The sequence below is a fragment of the Lissotriton vulgaris genome, chromosome 6, assembly GCF_964263255.1.
Source record: "Lissotriton vulgaris chromosome 6, aLisVul1.2, whole genome shotgun sequence".
NCBI lineage: Eukaryota > Metazoa > Chordata > Amphibia > Caudata > Salamandridae > Lissotriton > Lissotriton vulgaris.
This window is the reverse complement of record NC_141694.1, coordinates 1,359,799,191-1,359,813,447: the sequence shown is the minus strand read 5'-3', so window position 1 is coordinate 1,359,813,447 and position 14,257 is coordinate 1,359,799,191. Positions and strand designations below refer to the sequence as shown.

Genomic DNA, 14,257 nt, shown 5'->3' with positions numbered 1-14,257 from the left:
GTAGGTTCACTATCTAAGTGTCCAGATCCTTTGTCGTTTTCAGTCTATCTAGTCGGATTCGTCCAATAACAGTAACTTTGTGAATACTAGTATCCATAGACTTTGTCCCGCATCCCGCGTGAGAGTGCACACTCTGCACCCGATCTCCCTAGGCCTCCTGCTCCTAACCTGAAGGTTCAGTAGTGTAGTCCTAGTGATCCTAAAGCCTCTGGATCTTGTTACTTACCTGCTAGTATTTCGCATTCCACTTTTAGTGTATATGGTTTTTCGTGCCCCTCGGGCATTTGTGTAAATTGTGCGACTTAAAGTATTTTCTTAAGAGTTTTGTTGTGTGCTTAGCTCCCTGACTCATAAAGAGATCAGGGTAGATTTGTTATAAATAAATATCCTTTTATTTTCATAACAACTTGTGTGGTGTCCTTTCATTTGGTGTTCAAGGGGTATATGTGATGGTATAACAGCTGGCTTAACACGCCCTCTAGAGTTTAGCCTAAAGACTGCTCTTGTCCATGCTACTAGGATAGCTGGTCTATAAGGTTGACTTACAACCAATCATCAATAAGGGTTGTTTGGAATGATACAAAGTGATCACTAGAATAGTGAACACTATATATCAGGCCAACTTCTCACACTTATTCACAGACCCGCCACCGGAGTTGGTATTGCTGGGGTTTCTATTCTAAGGTAAGGAATCTATTTGATAGAGACTACTAGCCGCAGATTCCTTAACATAGAATTATCCGCAGGCGTAAGACTGGATCCAGATTTTTTTTTCCCACAGCAGCTCTGCGCGCTAGTGGGACCACGCACCACGCGACTCCTCCCTGACGTTGCCCGCGGACGTGACGTCAGCAAAGTCACACAAGTCCCACCCCGGCGCTCTGATGTCAGTTTTCCTCTTTTTCCCCGTGCAACGCAGATCCGGAGTTAGTTCCCTTGACCTGTTTTCAGGCCTCTTTTAACGCCTTTGCATTGTGATCAGTGTGCAACGCCTTCGGGTTTCAAGGCGTGTGCTTCGTGTACGCGTCTGATGTCGGCGACCGACCCTCACCCTATTTGTATGTGGTGTCTGGGCAAGCACTATGATTCTATGGACTGCGAATCCTGTCAGCATCTGAAGCCGAAGTCCCAGCGGGAGCGCCGGATGAAATTGCTTTCAGCCCGCCTGTCCAGATCGGTCTCGTCCCAGCATTCGCCCCCTACCTCGGAAGGGACTAGAAGCTGCCGATTCCGGCTGCGGCATAGTCCTTCACCGAGGCCCCACGGGCGTCGCTCGCCCTCCAGTAAGTCCTGCAGTTTGTCACAGAGGCCCTGTCCTCTGTCTGCAGATGGCGCGGGTTCCTCTCGGTACGTGCGCCCTAGCCCGTCGTCACCCTATCCGCCGTTTCCTGGACTTGGGGCGACAAGGGCCCAAATGAAGGCCTACGCTACGGCTCTGCAGGCTTCTTTGGGCCCCCCTCCGCTTCCTGAGACGTCAGCGGTTCCCTCGCCATGCGCGGGGCCTTCCGCGGACTCGCCGGCGAATTCGCCCCTTGCAAGGACGAGTTTGGCTTCAGGTTTTGGAGGGGTGGTGTCGTCGAGGTGCGGGACTACGGGGTTCCCCTCTTCGACCCATGGTACCCCTGCCTCGCTGCAAAACCCAGCAGGGTTTCCTGTGGTGTTGCAGTAGGTTGCCGGGACTTTCAGCTCGTCCCCGAGTCCCCCTCGGTCCTCTGAGCAGGCGGCTGTCTTACCGGAGGCCGAACCGACGGCTTTCTTCCCCGGCCCTGGCGGCTTTCTTCCCCGGCCCTGGCGGCGCCATGGGTGGAGGCCGGGACGTGCCCATGGCGGACTCCCCGGCGCCGTTACGACATCGGATTGTCGACTCTTATCCGGAAGTTCCTTCCTCTCCGGAGGATTGTCGTATCCTTGTCTCCTCTTCACCAGAGACTGGACAGCGCATCGTTGCCTCTTGCCCAGCGGCTTCCAGGGCGGGTTCTATGCCGTCTCCTCGTCCACAGCCCCCGGACCCGCTCTTTTGCACCCTGCAGTGGATAGCCCCGCATGCTTCCCTACCTTCTCCAGACACCCCTAGGCTGCTCACGCCCATGGGTCTTCCATCCTACAGGCGCTGGCCGTTTCTTCCTCCATAAGGGCATGGGGACGGGCGGCTTAGTTTGCAGCCTTTGCCCACAGAAGAGTTGCTCTCTCCCCCATGAAGCCCTATGAAGGCGAGTGAAGCCTTTGTCTGGGCATTTCCACGGCCATCGGCATTTTGCAAATGGGCAACCCGGTCGTTCCACTCCCTAATGGACCACTTGTTGGACTCCACCAGGGCTCTGGTGAAGGGGAGCTGCTGCTTCCGTTTGAGGCTTCGCTCCACAACTCTTTTCTGGGGACCTAGGGGTGTCCTACTACGGAGGATCCAGTGCCTCAGCTGCTCCTCCACCGCCCTGCCCCGCACGATCCAGTCTGTCTTTTTTTCCCACCCATCTGCCCAGCGCCCTGTCCTGCAGACTGCTTTTCCTTCCTTGCCTTCAGTGTTGCTCTCTCACAGGAGGCCCAGTGGTTGGACACCTGGGGGTGTAACATTTTCGCTTCCACTAGTGCTGCTCTGCGCGCACTCAACACACTTTGTGTGTTGGCCAGGGCTACCTCCGGCCTATGGGATTCCGTGGAGTCCCTTCTGTCTCGCCCCTCCCACGAAGGTGTCCGCACTGATCTGCGACACCATGTGCTGGATGGTGGGGAGTTAGTTGCATTTATTCTCCGTTCGGCCTTGGATGTCTCTTATTCTCTCACCCCCGCTATGGCGAGTTCTGTGGCCCTCCGCCGCCATGCTTGGTTGTGGGATAGCGTCTTTCCGGAGAATATTCAGGAGTGTCTTATTGACCTGCCTTTTAATGGGATTCTTTTATTTAACACCCACGCGGACTCCGCTATTCAACGACTCCTTGTGGGGCTCCGTCCTCCTCCTCCTCCGTAAGCTTCGGCTTGTCTGTCCTCAGGTGTCTTACGGGAGGCGTTTATCCCACCTTTCTCTCTGGGCCTAGTGTTTCAGTTTGTCCGTCTGTGTGCTGTGTGTGGCTTAGAATGCCTTCAGGGTCCTTCAGTTGGCCCCTCTGTACTTTGGCTGCTGATACAGCCCTTCAGCTTTTGTGCTGTGTGTGTTTTTTGGCTGTTCGTGAAGCCGTATAGGTCCTCAGGTTGGACCATTTGTATATTTTTTGACTGATTGGTAGGCCGGCTGCGGTGATACCCCCAGGTCTTTTATGTTCTTGACCTCTGCTGCGGGTTTCCCTAAGAGGTGTTTCCCTGTTTTTGTTTTAAGACGTGTAATTCCCTAGGTGGGGTACTTGTTGGCTATTGTATAGCTCTGTCCTAAGCTGGGCGGGTGTGGATACCTTCTCAGGTTCCTTGCGTTTCCTGGCATCACTGTATACCACTTGGTGTGATCCTTTTTCTTGCGCCTTAGCGTAGCTTGCCCTGCTCCAAGTTCTGTCCTGTTCAGTATCCGATGGGGTTTCTATCCTTCCTCTACAGGGCTTGCCTGTCGTCCATTTTGCCCTTTGTTCCTGCGGGATATCTGCATCTGTGCGTTTTGCCTTCCCTCTACAGCCTCTGGATCCCCAGACCAACTTTTTTCATGCCGTCTACAGCTTTGTGTCGTGGTGTTTCCACCTTATTTTCTGATGTTTCGTTCTGGTCCTCTGCCTTGTGTTCCAGGTGGACTAGGATATTCTGGTTTTCTCCTGTGTTCTGGTTGACGGCTTTTGGTCTGTCCTACATATTCTCGCTTCCTTGGGGTCGCTGTTCTGGGCACACTACTTCGTAGTATGTACCATCTGCCTGCTGCGCAATCCTGGTTGTTATGGTCCTCCTCTGTGGGCCTTGGTGTGTTCCCGTGTGCTCCTGTCCCTTGCTCTGCTGGAGCTTGCTGGTCTTCTGCACTCGCCTCCCTCTGGGTGGTTTTGTTTTCTGCGAGTGCCCTCTTTCAATTCCTCCCTGGCTAGATGCTTTGTTCTGTTTAATTGTTACACTCCTTCCTTTCTGGTAATTGGACGGTAGGTTCATGTGTACTTCTGCATCCCTACACCCTGGTTCTTCCAGTGTGGGGGCCTACTCATAATCTTCTCCCTTTTTCATTGCTTGGGGTTTCTGACTCTTCTGCAGTCCTCTGAGTTGGGGTCTCTTGGCTGTGCCACAGCCTTTGGCTCTTTACAGGGGATACGACCCTCCTTGATGGTGTTGTCTTGGGGTAATTTGTCGTTACTCATCTGTTCCGGACTTGTTGCCATTCTCTGTTATAGATTGTGGTTGCAGACTTTCACGTTTTTCTGCCTCCAGGGAAGATGTCACCTTCACTTTGCAAGGTTGCTTCTCAGAGCGGTACTCTGCTCTTTCCCTTCCATAACTTTCAGTAACACAGTGCTTGGCACTTTCCCAATTGGTGCTGTTCCTCTGCATTCACTACTTCCCTTTCTGTTTACCTGATGTTTTCGCACACTGTTCCCATATTCTCACAGTTTTGTTTGTGATGACTCCGCGTTGTGGCGCAGAAAAATTCTCAGAAGAAAGCGGATGTCAGCGATCCGGGGTGGGACTTATGGGACTTCACTAACGTCACGTCCGCGGACAACATCAGGGCGGAGTCGTGTGGTGCCGCCCCCTGGCACGCAGAGATGCTGTGGCAAAAATGTTTTCGGATCCAGTCTCACGCCTGGGGATAATTCTACGTTAAGGAATCTGCGTCTAGAATAGTCTCTACCAGATACATTGTTACCGAAGGTAAGTAACTTGTACATCACTAACCTGTCTCTTTCAGATGCACAAGTTACTACTTATGTAACAATATATCTGTAAGAGACATTAGTTAGTGATAGATTCTTTACTGCCCCACCCATCCTCCCCTTTCTGCGAACTGATTTCTAGGGTTAAGGTCATCCCTTTCAGGGCCCTAGTTTCATGGCACCAGTGGTCAGTTTCTTGCATGGCTCTGCGTTCCTGGCACGGAAAGTGTGAACAGAAGTGACGTCAGCGTGCATGGGTGGCGCCTAAGTAGTCTCCTTGATGTCATTTCGGTGCTTATGACGCCAGGGACGGACGCAGAGCTGAAAAACGCCACTTACCGACGCGCAGGGGTACTGCTGACAAAAAAACTGTACGGATCCAGTCTGACGCCCGGGGATATTCTAAGGTAAGGAATCTATCACTAACTAATGCCTGTTACAGATATATCATTACACAAGTAGTAACTTGTGCTTTAAGTAGCTAATTGCTTTGTCAAACCATTTGATATTTCCTAATGGACCTTGTTTGAGTATAAAAGTTTTACACCTTTTTCAGCACTGGTTTTATTCACCAGTGGTCGCTCTTTCATGTAGTTGTGCAATACATCAGCATATAGGTCTTATTGTAGCTCTTGGCTTGGTATCCCCATAATGTGCAATTCTGTTTTCTAATTATTGTTTCAAACATATATTGATCAGTTTTGGCACACTGTTCCCACAGCTAGTTTCTATAGTAGCTCCGCATTGTGGCGCAGAAGGTTTCAAAGAAGAAACTGATGTCACGTGCGCCAAAAGGAACTTGTATAACTCAACTGACTTCACATCCTGAGTCAATGTCAGCATAGAGTTGTACAACGCTGCACCTGGCGTGTGGAGGTACTTCTGAAAATATTTCCAGATCTAGTCCCGCGCCTGGGAAGAATTCAAAGTTAAGAACTCTGCGGCTAGGCTCTGTCTCTACCAGATAATGTGTTACCGTATGTAAATATCTTGTTCAACAATGCTGTAGTCGAAGATAGTGCCACTGTGATTGTGGAAGGCTTTTGTCAGTACAGTGTGACTCTCAGGATTTGACGAAGCTGTCTGTATCATGAGGTTGCCAGTTTACTTCAGTACAGCTTCCTCCCACTGGGGCCAGTATATGGCCCATCGCCCAACTTGAATAGCAGTGATCTCCCATTAGGGTGCATCCTGGTGTGGTTGGCCATTAAGGCCACCTATCATGAGCGCATCTCTCTAAACCTGCCATATCGCTCTCACAGTCGACAGACAGTCAGGAGAATGCCTGAGTCCCCTAGTAAAGAGAATGCCTAAACGCAGTGGAGCCCCAGGCACTGCCCGCTAAATGGAGACCCAAGTCTGTAGCTTGGCATCTGCCACTAAGCAGTGTACAAGTTGTGAACGCTGATGCAAGGTATTAGAGGTGCATATCAGGTAAGCTTAGTCTTCCCACCCTAGCATCTGCATGAAGTCATGTAGGTTTGTGCTGTGGCCTTCTGCCTGCTAAAATGAAAGGTTTGATGTGTTGTCTAGCGCACAATATGTTCCTTTGGGTACACGAAGGGGGAGCATGCCGAAGACATACTTTAACTTTGAGGCCACCACCATTTTCAGCATCTTCATCTGGCATCACAGAGATTTGTAGGTAATACCAGTGGAGGGAATCCGAGACAGTTTTGGCGCTGAGGGTCTGCAGATTGACTGATACTCTGTTATCTAGCCCTCTTTTTACCAAGATAACTTAGGGCCAGATGTAGGTCGGCAAATACCGGTCGTAACGGCCAATTTCGGCTGTTACCGACCGGTATTTGCAAATGGAGATGTATGGGCCTTCAAATATACAAAATCTGTAAATTTACCGATTCGGTAAATTTACCGATTCGGTAAAATACCGAATCGGTAAATATACCGAATCGGTAAATCCAGATGTAGGTGCCACTGAAAACAGTGCCACAGGCCATTACCGATTCGTTATCTACCATGTAATTCTATTGCATGGTAAATAACGAATACCTGTGTACATGCACATCTGTGCATGTAGGTAAACAGCCGTTACAACAAAACTTTTACAACGCACTACCATTACGACGCAACCATTACAACGCAAACCATTACGACGCATTGCGTCTGGGGCGCTCTAGAATAGGGAATAGATTTAATTTACTATCCAACACCTTCCCTACTATCCACGGGGACTGGAGTTGGAATAGTAAATTAAACTATTCACTATCCAGCACCCCAAAGCGCTATGCGTTGTAATGGTATGCTTTGTAGAAACTGCGTTGTAACGGCATGCGTGGTAAAAGCATACGTTGTAACGTCATACATCCGTGCATGTACACGTGTGCCATGTGGCACACATACATGCCCTAAGGGCAAGCATGTTTGTCACATGGCACACAAGCCAAAATCAGGGGTGCAACAGGGTGTCAAAGTAACACCTTGTCACCCTTGCAAAATCGGTAATTTTACCGAATCGGTATTTACCGATTCGGTAATTGACATTGATTCCTATGGGCCTGTAGGCCGATTCGGTAAAAATTGAAGAATTTTTACCTACATCTGATTTACCGAATCTAGAATACCGAATCGGTAAAATTCAGTATTCTAGAGTCGGTAAATTAGATTTACCTACATCTGGGCCTAGGTACTTTAATTGTAAAGCTTTCCAGGTGAAGTCGTAGTCTGTATCAGTGTGATGTGGCGGACAGTCTGATATTGATAAGGCCTCGCACTTCTCCCAATTTATCCTGTACCCTGAAAACACTAAGAAAGGTTCAGTTGTGGGGATCAATATAGGGACGGCGACATCTGGGGCATAGAGTAATCAGTAAATCATCCGCATATAGCAGGATCTCGACAGGCCCTGCCTTCGTGATAGTTCTTGTAATGTGTGCATCGTACGACCGCAGCTAATGACTCTAGGGCACTGAGGAACAGATGCGGCAACAGAAGGCAGCCCTGCAGTGTTTCCCGGTGTATCATAAAAGCTAGGGACATGCGTCTCCCACAGTCGGTCTGGGCAGTGCGTTTCCAATACATCCACTTAACTTTATCCAGAAAGCTCAGGCCGATTCTCTTTTGTTCCATGGTATGTCATAGAAACTCCCATTCCACACGGTAGAATGCCTTCTTGGCATCTTGGGAGAATAATATATTGTAATCCTTATCATCTCTCACCTGCAACAGTATATTTGCCAGTCATTGTTCTCATATGTTTACTAGATGTGCGGCCCGGTACGAATCCTACCTGTGAGTCATGGATCTTTGCTATCACTCACCTAAGTCACGTCACCAGCACTGTGACCAGTATTTCCTCATAGATGTAATTTATTTAAATCAGCTGGAGCAGAGGACAGGGTCCTTGTCAGGCTTCAGAATGCAACTGGTAATGGCTTTATTATATTGAGGTCGCCCACTGTCTCATCCTCCTTGTAAATTTTATACAACAGGTGCACCAAGGGCGGGGGGAGTCTCTAAACAAGTTTTTGATGCAGCAGTGTTTTTTCGCATTTATCTATTTGAAGTTTTGTAATGGTTTTGGAAATGATACCCAACAAAATTGGAAACTAATATTTAAAAAAAACAGGGGTACCTTGATGTACTAATATCTCTAGAGAATTCAGCGGGGAATTGATCCGCATAGCATCAGAAATTTAATCTTCTGTGATTTCCCCTTCGAGTTGTTAACGACCTTGTTCTGACAGGGAAGGGAGGTGAACAGTTGCCAAGAACATTGTCACTAGAGGTGTGTGTAATAAGGGTACCATCTGGAGTAGGGAGGGCTAAAATAGCTAGGGGAGCTTTGTGCTGGAGCAACTTTGCCACCTTTTCCCCCTGTTCGTAGTTTCTCCATTTAAAGTTCAGTAGTGCATACTTTGCTTGTGTGGTGAAATGTCTATTGAGGGTAAACTTTGCCTGTTGTTCGTGTCTCAGTAGTTGGGGTGACGGGAAGGTGTTATATGCGCTAATCATTTCACGGATCTTCCTCTCAAGTTGAGTTTAACTGTGCCTGGCTTGTCATTTTCGAAATACTACATTCCTGATTAATTTGCCGCTCATCAAAGCTTTCCCAGCCACCCAGAAAAGTTGGAAGGATGACACTGACGCCGCATTGTCATCTGTATACCAGCTCAGGTGTGCAGTTAGTTGTAAGGAAACAGGCTTATTGTAGGTTTACCCCCACTTTTTGCCTCTATTTTGAGTTATAGGTTCTGGTGTAATGACTCTGAATGCCCTGAGCCCTGCTAAACTGGACTCAGTGCATGTGCACTGATCCTTAAATGGTGAATGTTTAATTGGCTAGTCCCCACTTGGCACAGCCTAACTTGCTTCAAAGTCTCTAGGTTATTGTACCAGGGGTACCCAGGTCATGTAAATTAGAGTGTTCCCCAGGGACTAGAGCACTTGTTGTCCACCCTGAGACAGGCAAGGTAAAGCATGTCTCCCAGGCTGCCTTTGTAGACTGGAAGGGAATTTTTAAACTGCTAACTCAACTCTGCCATTTAAGGTAATGGCAAATCCCAAACCTCCCTTTATAATATATGTAAATCCTAGAGGAAGGCCTAACAAGCCCTTAGGCAGGGTGATGTATGTTAAAAAGTGGAACATGTACTTTTACACGTTCCAGCAGTAAAAATCTTAAAATGTCTTTTTTACTGTGGATTGGCTAGTAGCCCTATTGGCAAGTTCAGAGTTATAGGCTGACTCCTGAACCATACTAACTTCTGAATTAGGCTACTAAAGTTGGCCCTGTACAGTATCAAAAGAATCAGTGCATTAAATCAGATTTAATAGTTAATTTGCATTTAATGTAATTGGTGGGGATAATTCTAAGGTTAGGAATCTGTGTTTAGATTGAGTCTCTACCAGATAAGGCGTTACCGAAGGTAAGTAACCTTTTCTTCTGTGCACACTACAAATACCACCTTTTACCCAGACAAGTGGTCATCAAGACCTATGCTTTCTTTCTCCCGAAGACTCTGACAACTTCTCACATACGTCAAAACATCTCATTGCCTACCTTCTTTTCTCTGCCATACCCTTGTAAAGAAAAGAAGAGACTTTATCGCCTCGACCCGAAAAGAATCTAGATCGCACAAAAGAGTTCCAGGTGGACGATCAAGTTTATGTAGAGCATGTCTGGACTAAGAAAGGGAAGGCCGTGCAGAAAAATACCATCTCACAATGAATAGTTCTCTGCAGAAAGATCCGCTACGCAATGGTCAAAAGCATCCCCTTGAGGGCTTGCATGCTCATTATACTAGAGCCAAGGCTGCAACCACTGTGTAAGCTTGCGTAGTCCCTATCCTGGACATCGGTCAGGCAGCAACATGGGTATCTTTGCACTCATTCAACAAACATTACTCTCTGGTTAGTCAGGTCTTTGCCTGTTCGGTCCTGCAGTACTGTTTGTTTTAAACTGTGTCGAAGACCCACCTCTCGGGAGGTACTGCTTTGATATCTTTTCTAAGGTAAGGAATCTGCGGTTAGAGCCTCTGTCAGATTAACAAGTTACTTACGTTCAGTAACGCCTTATCTGGCAGAGAGACTATCTGTTAGAGACTCTATCTAGCTGCAGATTCCTAACCTTATAATATGTCCTAGCCATCAGACTGGATTTGTATATTTTCGAGCAGTACCACTCTTGCCGGTAGGTCGTGCTGTTTGGCTCCGTGTCTGCACCGGTAGTGACACGCGATGCCTATAAAGGCGCCACCCCAGCGCTCTGTTTCTTTTTGCATCTTTCCACACCAGAAGGACGAAGCCATAAAAAATGCTGACACATTGGTCTGCATTTCTAAGGCCCATAGAATAGTGATCCTATGAAATCAGTTTTTAGAACAGGAAGAATGTAAGGAATCTGCGGCTAGATATGGCATTACTGAAGTTAAGTAACTTGCTCATCGTTGTGATGCAATGGTACTTTACATATTGCAAAAGTTTACCTTTGGCCTAAAGCACAACCGTACATTTTTACCAGGCGTCGTATCGGCAATGGTGCTGGAACAGTTTTCAAAGTGGTGGCACTCAACATCGACATTACCTGACTTAAGTGCTTTGGCTGTTCCTTCTACACTACTGGTATACATTTTGAGATATTTTATCTTTTCTTTAGAAAGCCAGCACACACCTGTCTTTATGTATGCATTTGAAAACCTCTAAAATACTGTCCTTCTTTCACCTCTATCCCAGCAAGGGTGTCACCAGTTAAAATGACATACTACCCTAAAAATGCACTCCATCTGAACTCCTTCAGGGATATTTGAGGGTGATGCAGCACCCCTTACATCCCTACTTCCAGTGCTTCTTGGTTTTGAAGAAACAGATGAGCAGTGTTCTATACCAATTATCACACCTTTATGACTGTAAACGCTTATTAGGGCTAAAGTTAGCCAATAAGATAATTTGAAATATCGCAATTGAAATACATTGTATATAGTAAGCTGAATAAATCTATTAATAGATACTACACTAATTGGGGCCGTTATTTTTGGTAGGTAACCTTTTTCTCCACAACACGCCTTGTTTTAGTGTGGCATCCAGCATAGACAGCTGTTCAATGAAGAACATATATTTATCATGTTACTTTGAAATAACTTTTTTGTAGATATACTTGCCTGAAAATGTTGTATGTATCATTCCAGGATTTAAGAAAAATGGAGTACAGTTAAACGAAACCGAGAGCTACGAATATGATTTGATAGGTGTGACAGTTCATACTGGAACAGCAGATGGTGGGCACTACTATAGCTTTATCAGAGACATAGTTAATCCCCATGCTTACAAAAACAACAGGTGGTGAGTGGAATCTGCTTAATATGTGTGCTCATTTGTAAGCCATTGCAGTCTCTGTTGCTCTGAATTGAACATTTTCTTATTGCAATTGCCTATCATCATTAACATTTTAACTGATTGTTTTCAGTGTCTTTTTCAAGAGTTTTTTATTTTCGTTGCTAAAAGGGAATATTATTCATGGAAATATTAAATTGAGAAAAAGAAAAGAATTGGAAAAAAAATGTATTTTTGGTTCGATACATTAATCAGGTATCAGAAAACTAACTTTTAGTATTGGGAAATGTTTCCTAGACAACCTTTTTTTTGTATTTTCATTTGTTGACAAGCAATTAAGTTTATCTTCGTTACACTGAATATTGCAGAGGTGAAAACATTTCTCACTGAAAGCTCAACTCTGCATGAAGTGAATTTAACACACAGAGGAATGATAAATGCTATTTGTTTAGTGCTTATAAAATTGTACATGCTCTCTGAGTGGTGGATTTGAACTTAGAAGGAAAGTTTTATGAGCGTGTGTTGTAAATTACTTGTGGTTGGTGATAATATTTCTTTAAGGATTACTGTACTGAAAGAGTGCATCTGATAGAGACATCTAGCAGCAGATTTTGAATTCTCCCCAGGCTCCAGACTGGATCCAGAAACCTTTCAGCAGTATCTCTGCACGCCGGGGGACTTTGTTGTACAGCTCCACTGTGATGTTGTCTCCGGATATGATGTCAGTGGAGCCAAATAAGCCCTCTCCGGCGCGCGGACGTCAGTTTCTTCTGTGAACCTTCTGCGCCAGAACGCAGAGCCACTACAGAAACTAGTTTTGGAAACAGTGTGCCAAAAAAGATCAAAAATCTTTGAAACATCCAATAAAATCAATGTGAAACAGTGTTACATGACACCTTCTGCCCTGGTGAATAACCCTCATATGAGGGAACAGACCATAAACCACCTATTTTACCCGATGCTGGAGCGGCCGTGCAGCATGGAGCGGTAAGGTTGCAGTGGCTGTTACTTTTAAAATAGCGATAATTTTGCTATTTTTATGCTTTAATTGCTTTTAATTTGAGCAAGTTGAGCTTGTCTGTCCCATTTACCTACCTCTCATCATGCTGCATCACTTTGCTGCCCCTGTCCCAATGTGGCCCATTGCTGTTGCAGACGCTGTTGGGGTTTGCCACACGGGATGCCTACTTGTGGTGAACAGTGTTCCGGTTCCCGCTCAGGTCCACCAGGGCTAGTGCAGATGTGCGGAGAGCTTGTTCTTCTGGGCACCATTCTCTTCCTCACCTATGGGTAGGCAGGCCACGCCAACTATTTTTGACGATCCTGGAGCACTCACTAGTGGGTCATCCAGAGTGAAATAGAAAACTCACCCCCACTCTACCAACCACACACACTTGGAAATGGTTGGTGTTGCAACATCTAAACAAAAACTAAGTGGCCAGGCCAAACTGGTTGTTTAGCCTCACCATAGATTAAGATAGTTATCTCTGGTATTTAAGCCCAGTACTGAAAGCGTATAACTTTTACCTCAGAGTCATTCGCAGAGCATGGAGGATGGGCAGGGTGTTAAGGAATCTGTGGCTAGACTGTGTCTGTACCAGATATAGCGTTACAGTAGGGAGATAACTTTTACATCTAGCCGCAGATTCCTTAACTTTGAATTAGATACCATAGCTATACCACACTGGAGGAGGGCCTGCAAACTAATCCTACAAAGTTCTCAAAGAGAACTAGCCTGTCAAAACTAAATCCTACCATATGTATGTAGGAACAGCAGAGCAAGAGCTTGATGCTTAATAGAATCTATGATCACTGTCACAGATCATATTAATAAAAAACAACCTTGTATGTCAGAAAGATTCTGCCCTTGAAGGAAAAGTGTTGAAAACCCCCGAAGATCCATCGGTCAGAAGACCGACATTAACCCCTGTCCCCAAAAGGGCCAAGAAAACCTGATGACCAAAAAGGGTCAAATGCATCATAAAAGTCTTATAATCTGCATTGTGCAGAGGTACTGCTGAAAAATGTCCGGATCCAGTCTGGCGAGAATTCAAAGTTAAGGAATCTGCTGCTAGACTGTATCTCTACCAGATATAGCGTTACCGAAGATAAGTAACTTTTACTTCAAGGAAAGATTGCCAAATGCGTTTATCTGGGAATGATGATGTCCTATTTTTGTCAAAGTACGTGCCATTTTGACTCACTGGTACTGTTATGTGCTGCTATTAAGATCTGAAAGAGACACGTTAGTGATGGATTCCTTACCTTAGAATATCCCCGGGCGTCAGACTGGATCCGGAAATTTTTGCGTAGCAGTACCCTTGCGCGTCTGTAGGCGTCGTCTGCGGTTCCGCGTCCGTCGTCGTGGGCGCCGTGATGACGTCGTCGGAGTACTTAGACGCCGCCTCCGCGTGCTGACGTCAGTTCTTCTTTTTTCCGTGCCAGCGAGCGCAGATCTGGAAAAAGCAGTACTTCTAGTCACTTTTTGACTAACTTTTTGGATCATTTTGATCGTCTTTTCGAAGTCGAACGACTCCGATTGGTGCCATAGGGATGCCTGGATTTAAGCACTGCGAGGATTGCGACCGCACAATGTCAGTCACGGATCCTCACCGTCAGTGTCTACTCTGTCTCGGCGTCGACAACGACGACAAGACCTGCCCCGACTGCCGGGCCCTGTCTTCGAAAGCCAGGCG

The 14,257-nt window shown here is 46.5% G+C and overlaps 1 protein-coding gene across 2 annotated transcripts in view; it reads left to right on the top strand.

Moving 5' to 3' along the window:
- Positions 1-14,257, top strand: part of USP34 (ubiquitin specific peptidase 34) — a 2,709,276-nt gene that overhangs the window by 1,733,966 nt on the left and 961,053 nt on the right. For both annotated transcript variants that reach the window (XM_086927486.1, XM_086927485.1), the window contains exon 49: positions 11,417-11,570. In XM_086927486.1, the coding sequence (XP_086783612.1) occupies positions 11,417-11,570 (154 nt within the window). The remainder of the gene's footprint in view (positions 1-11,416; positions 11,571-14,257) is intronic.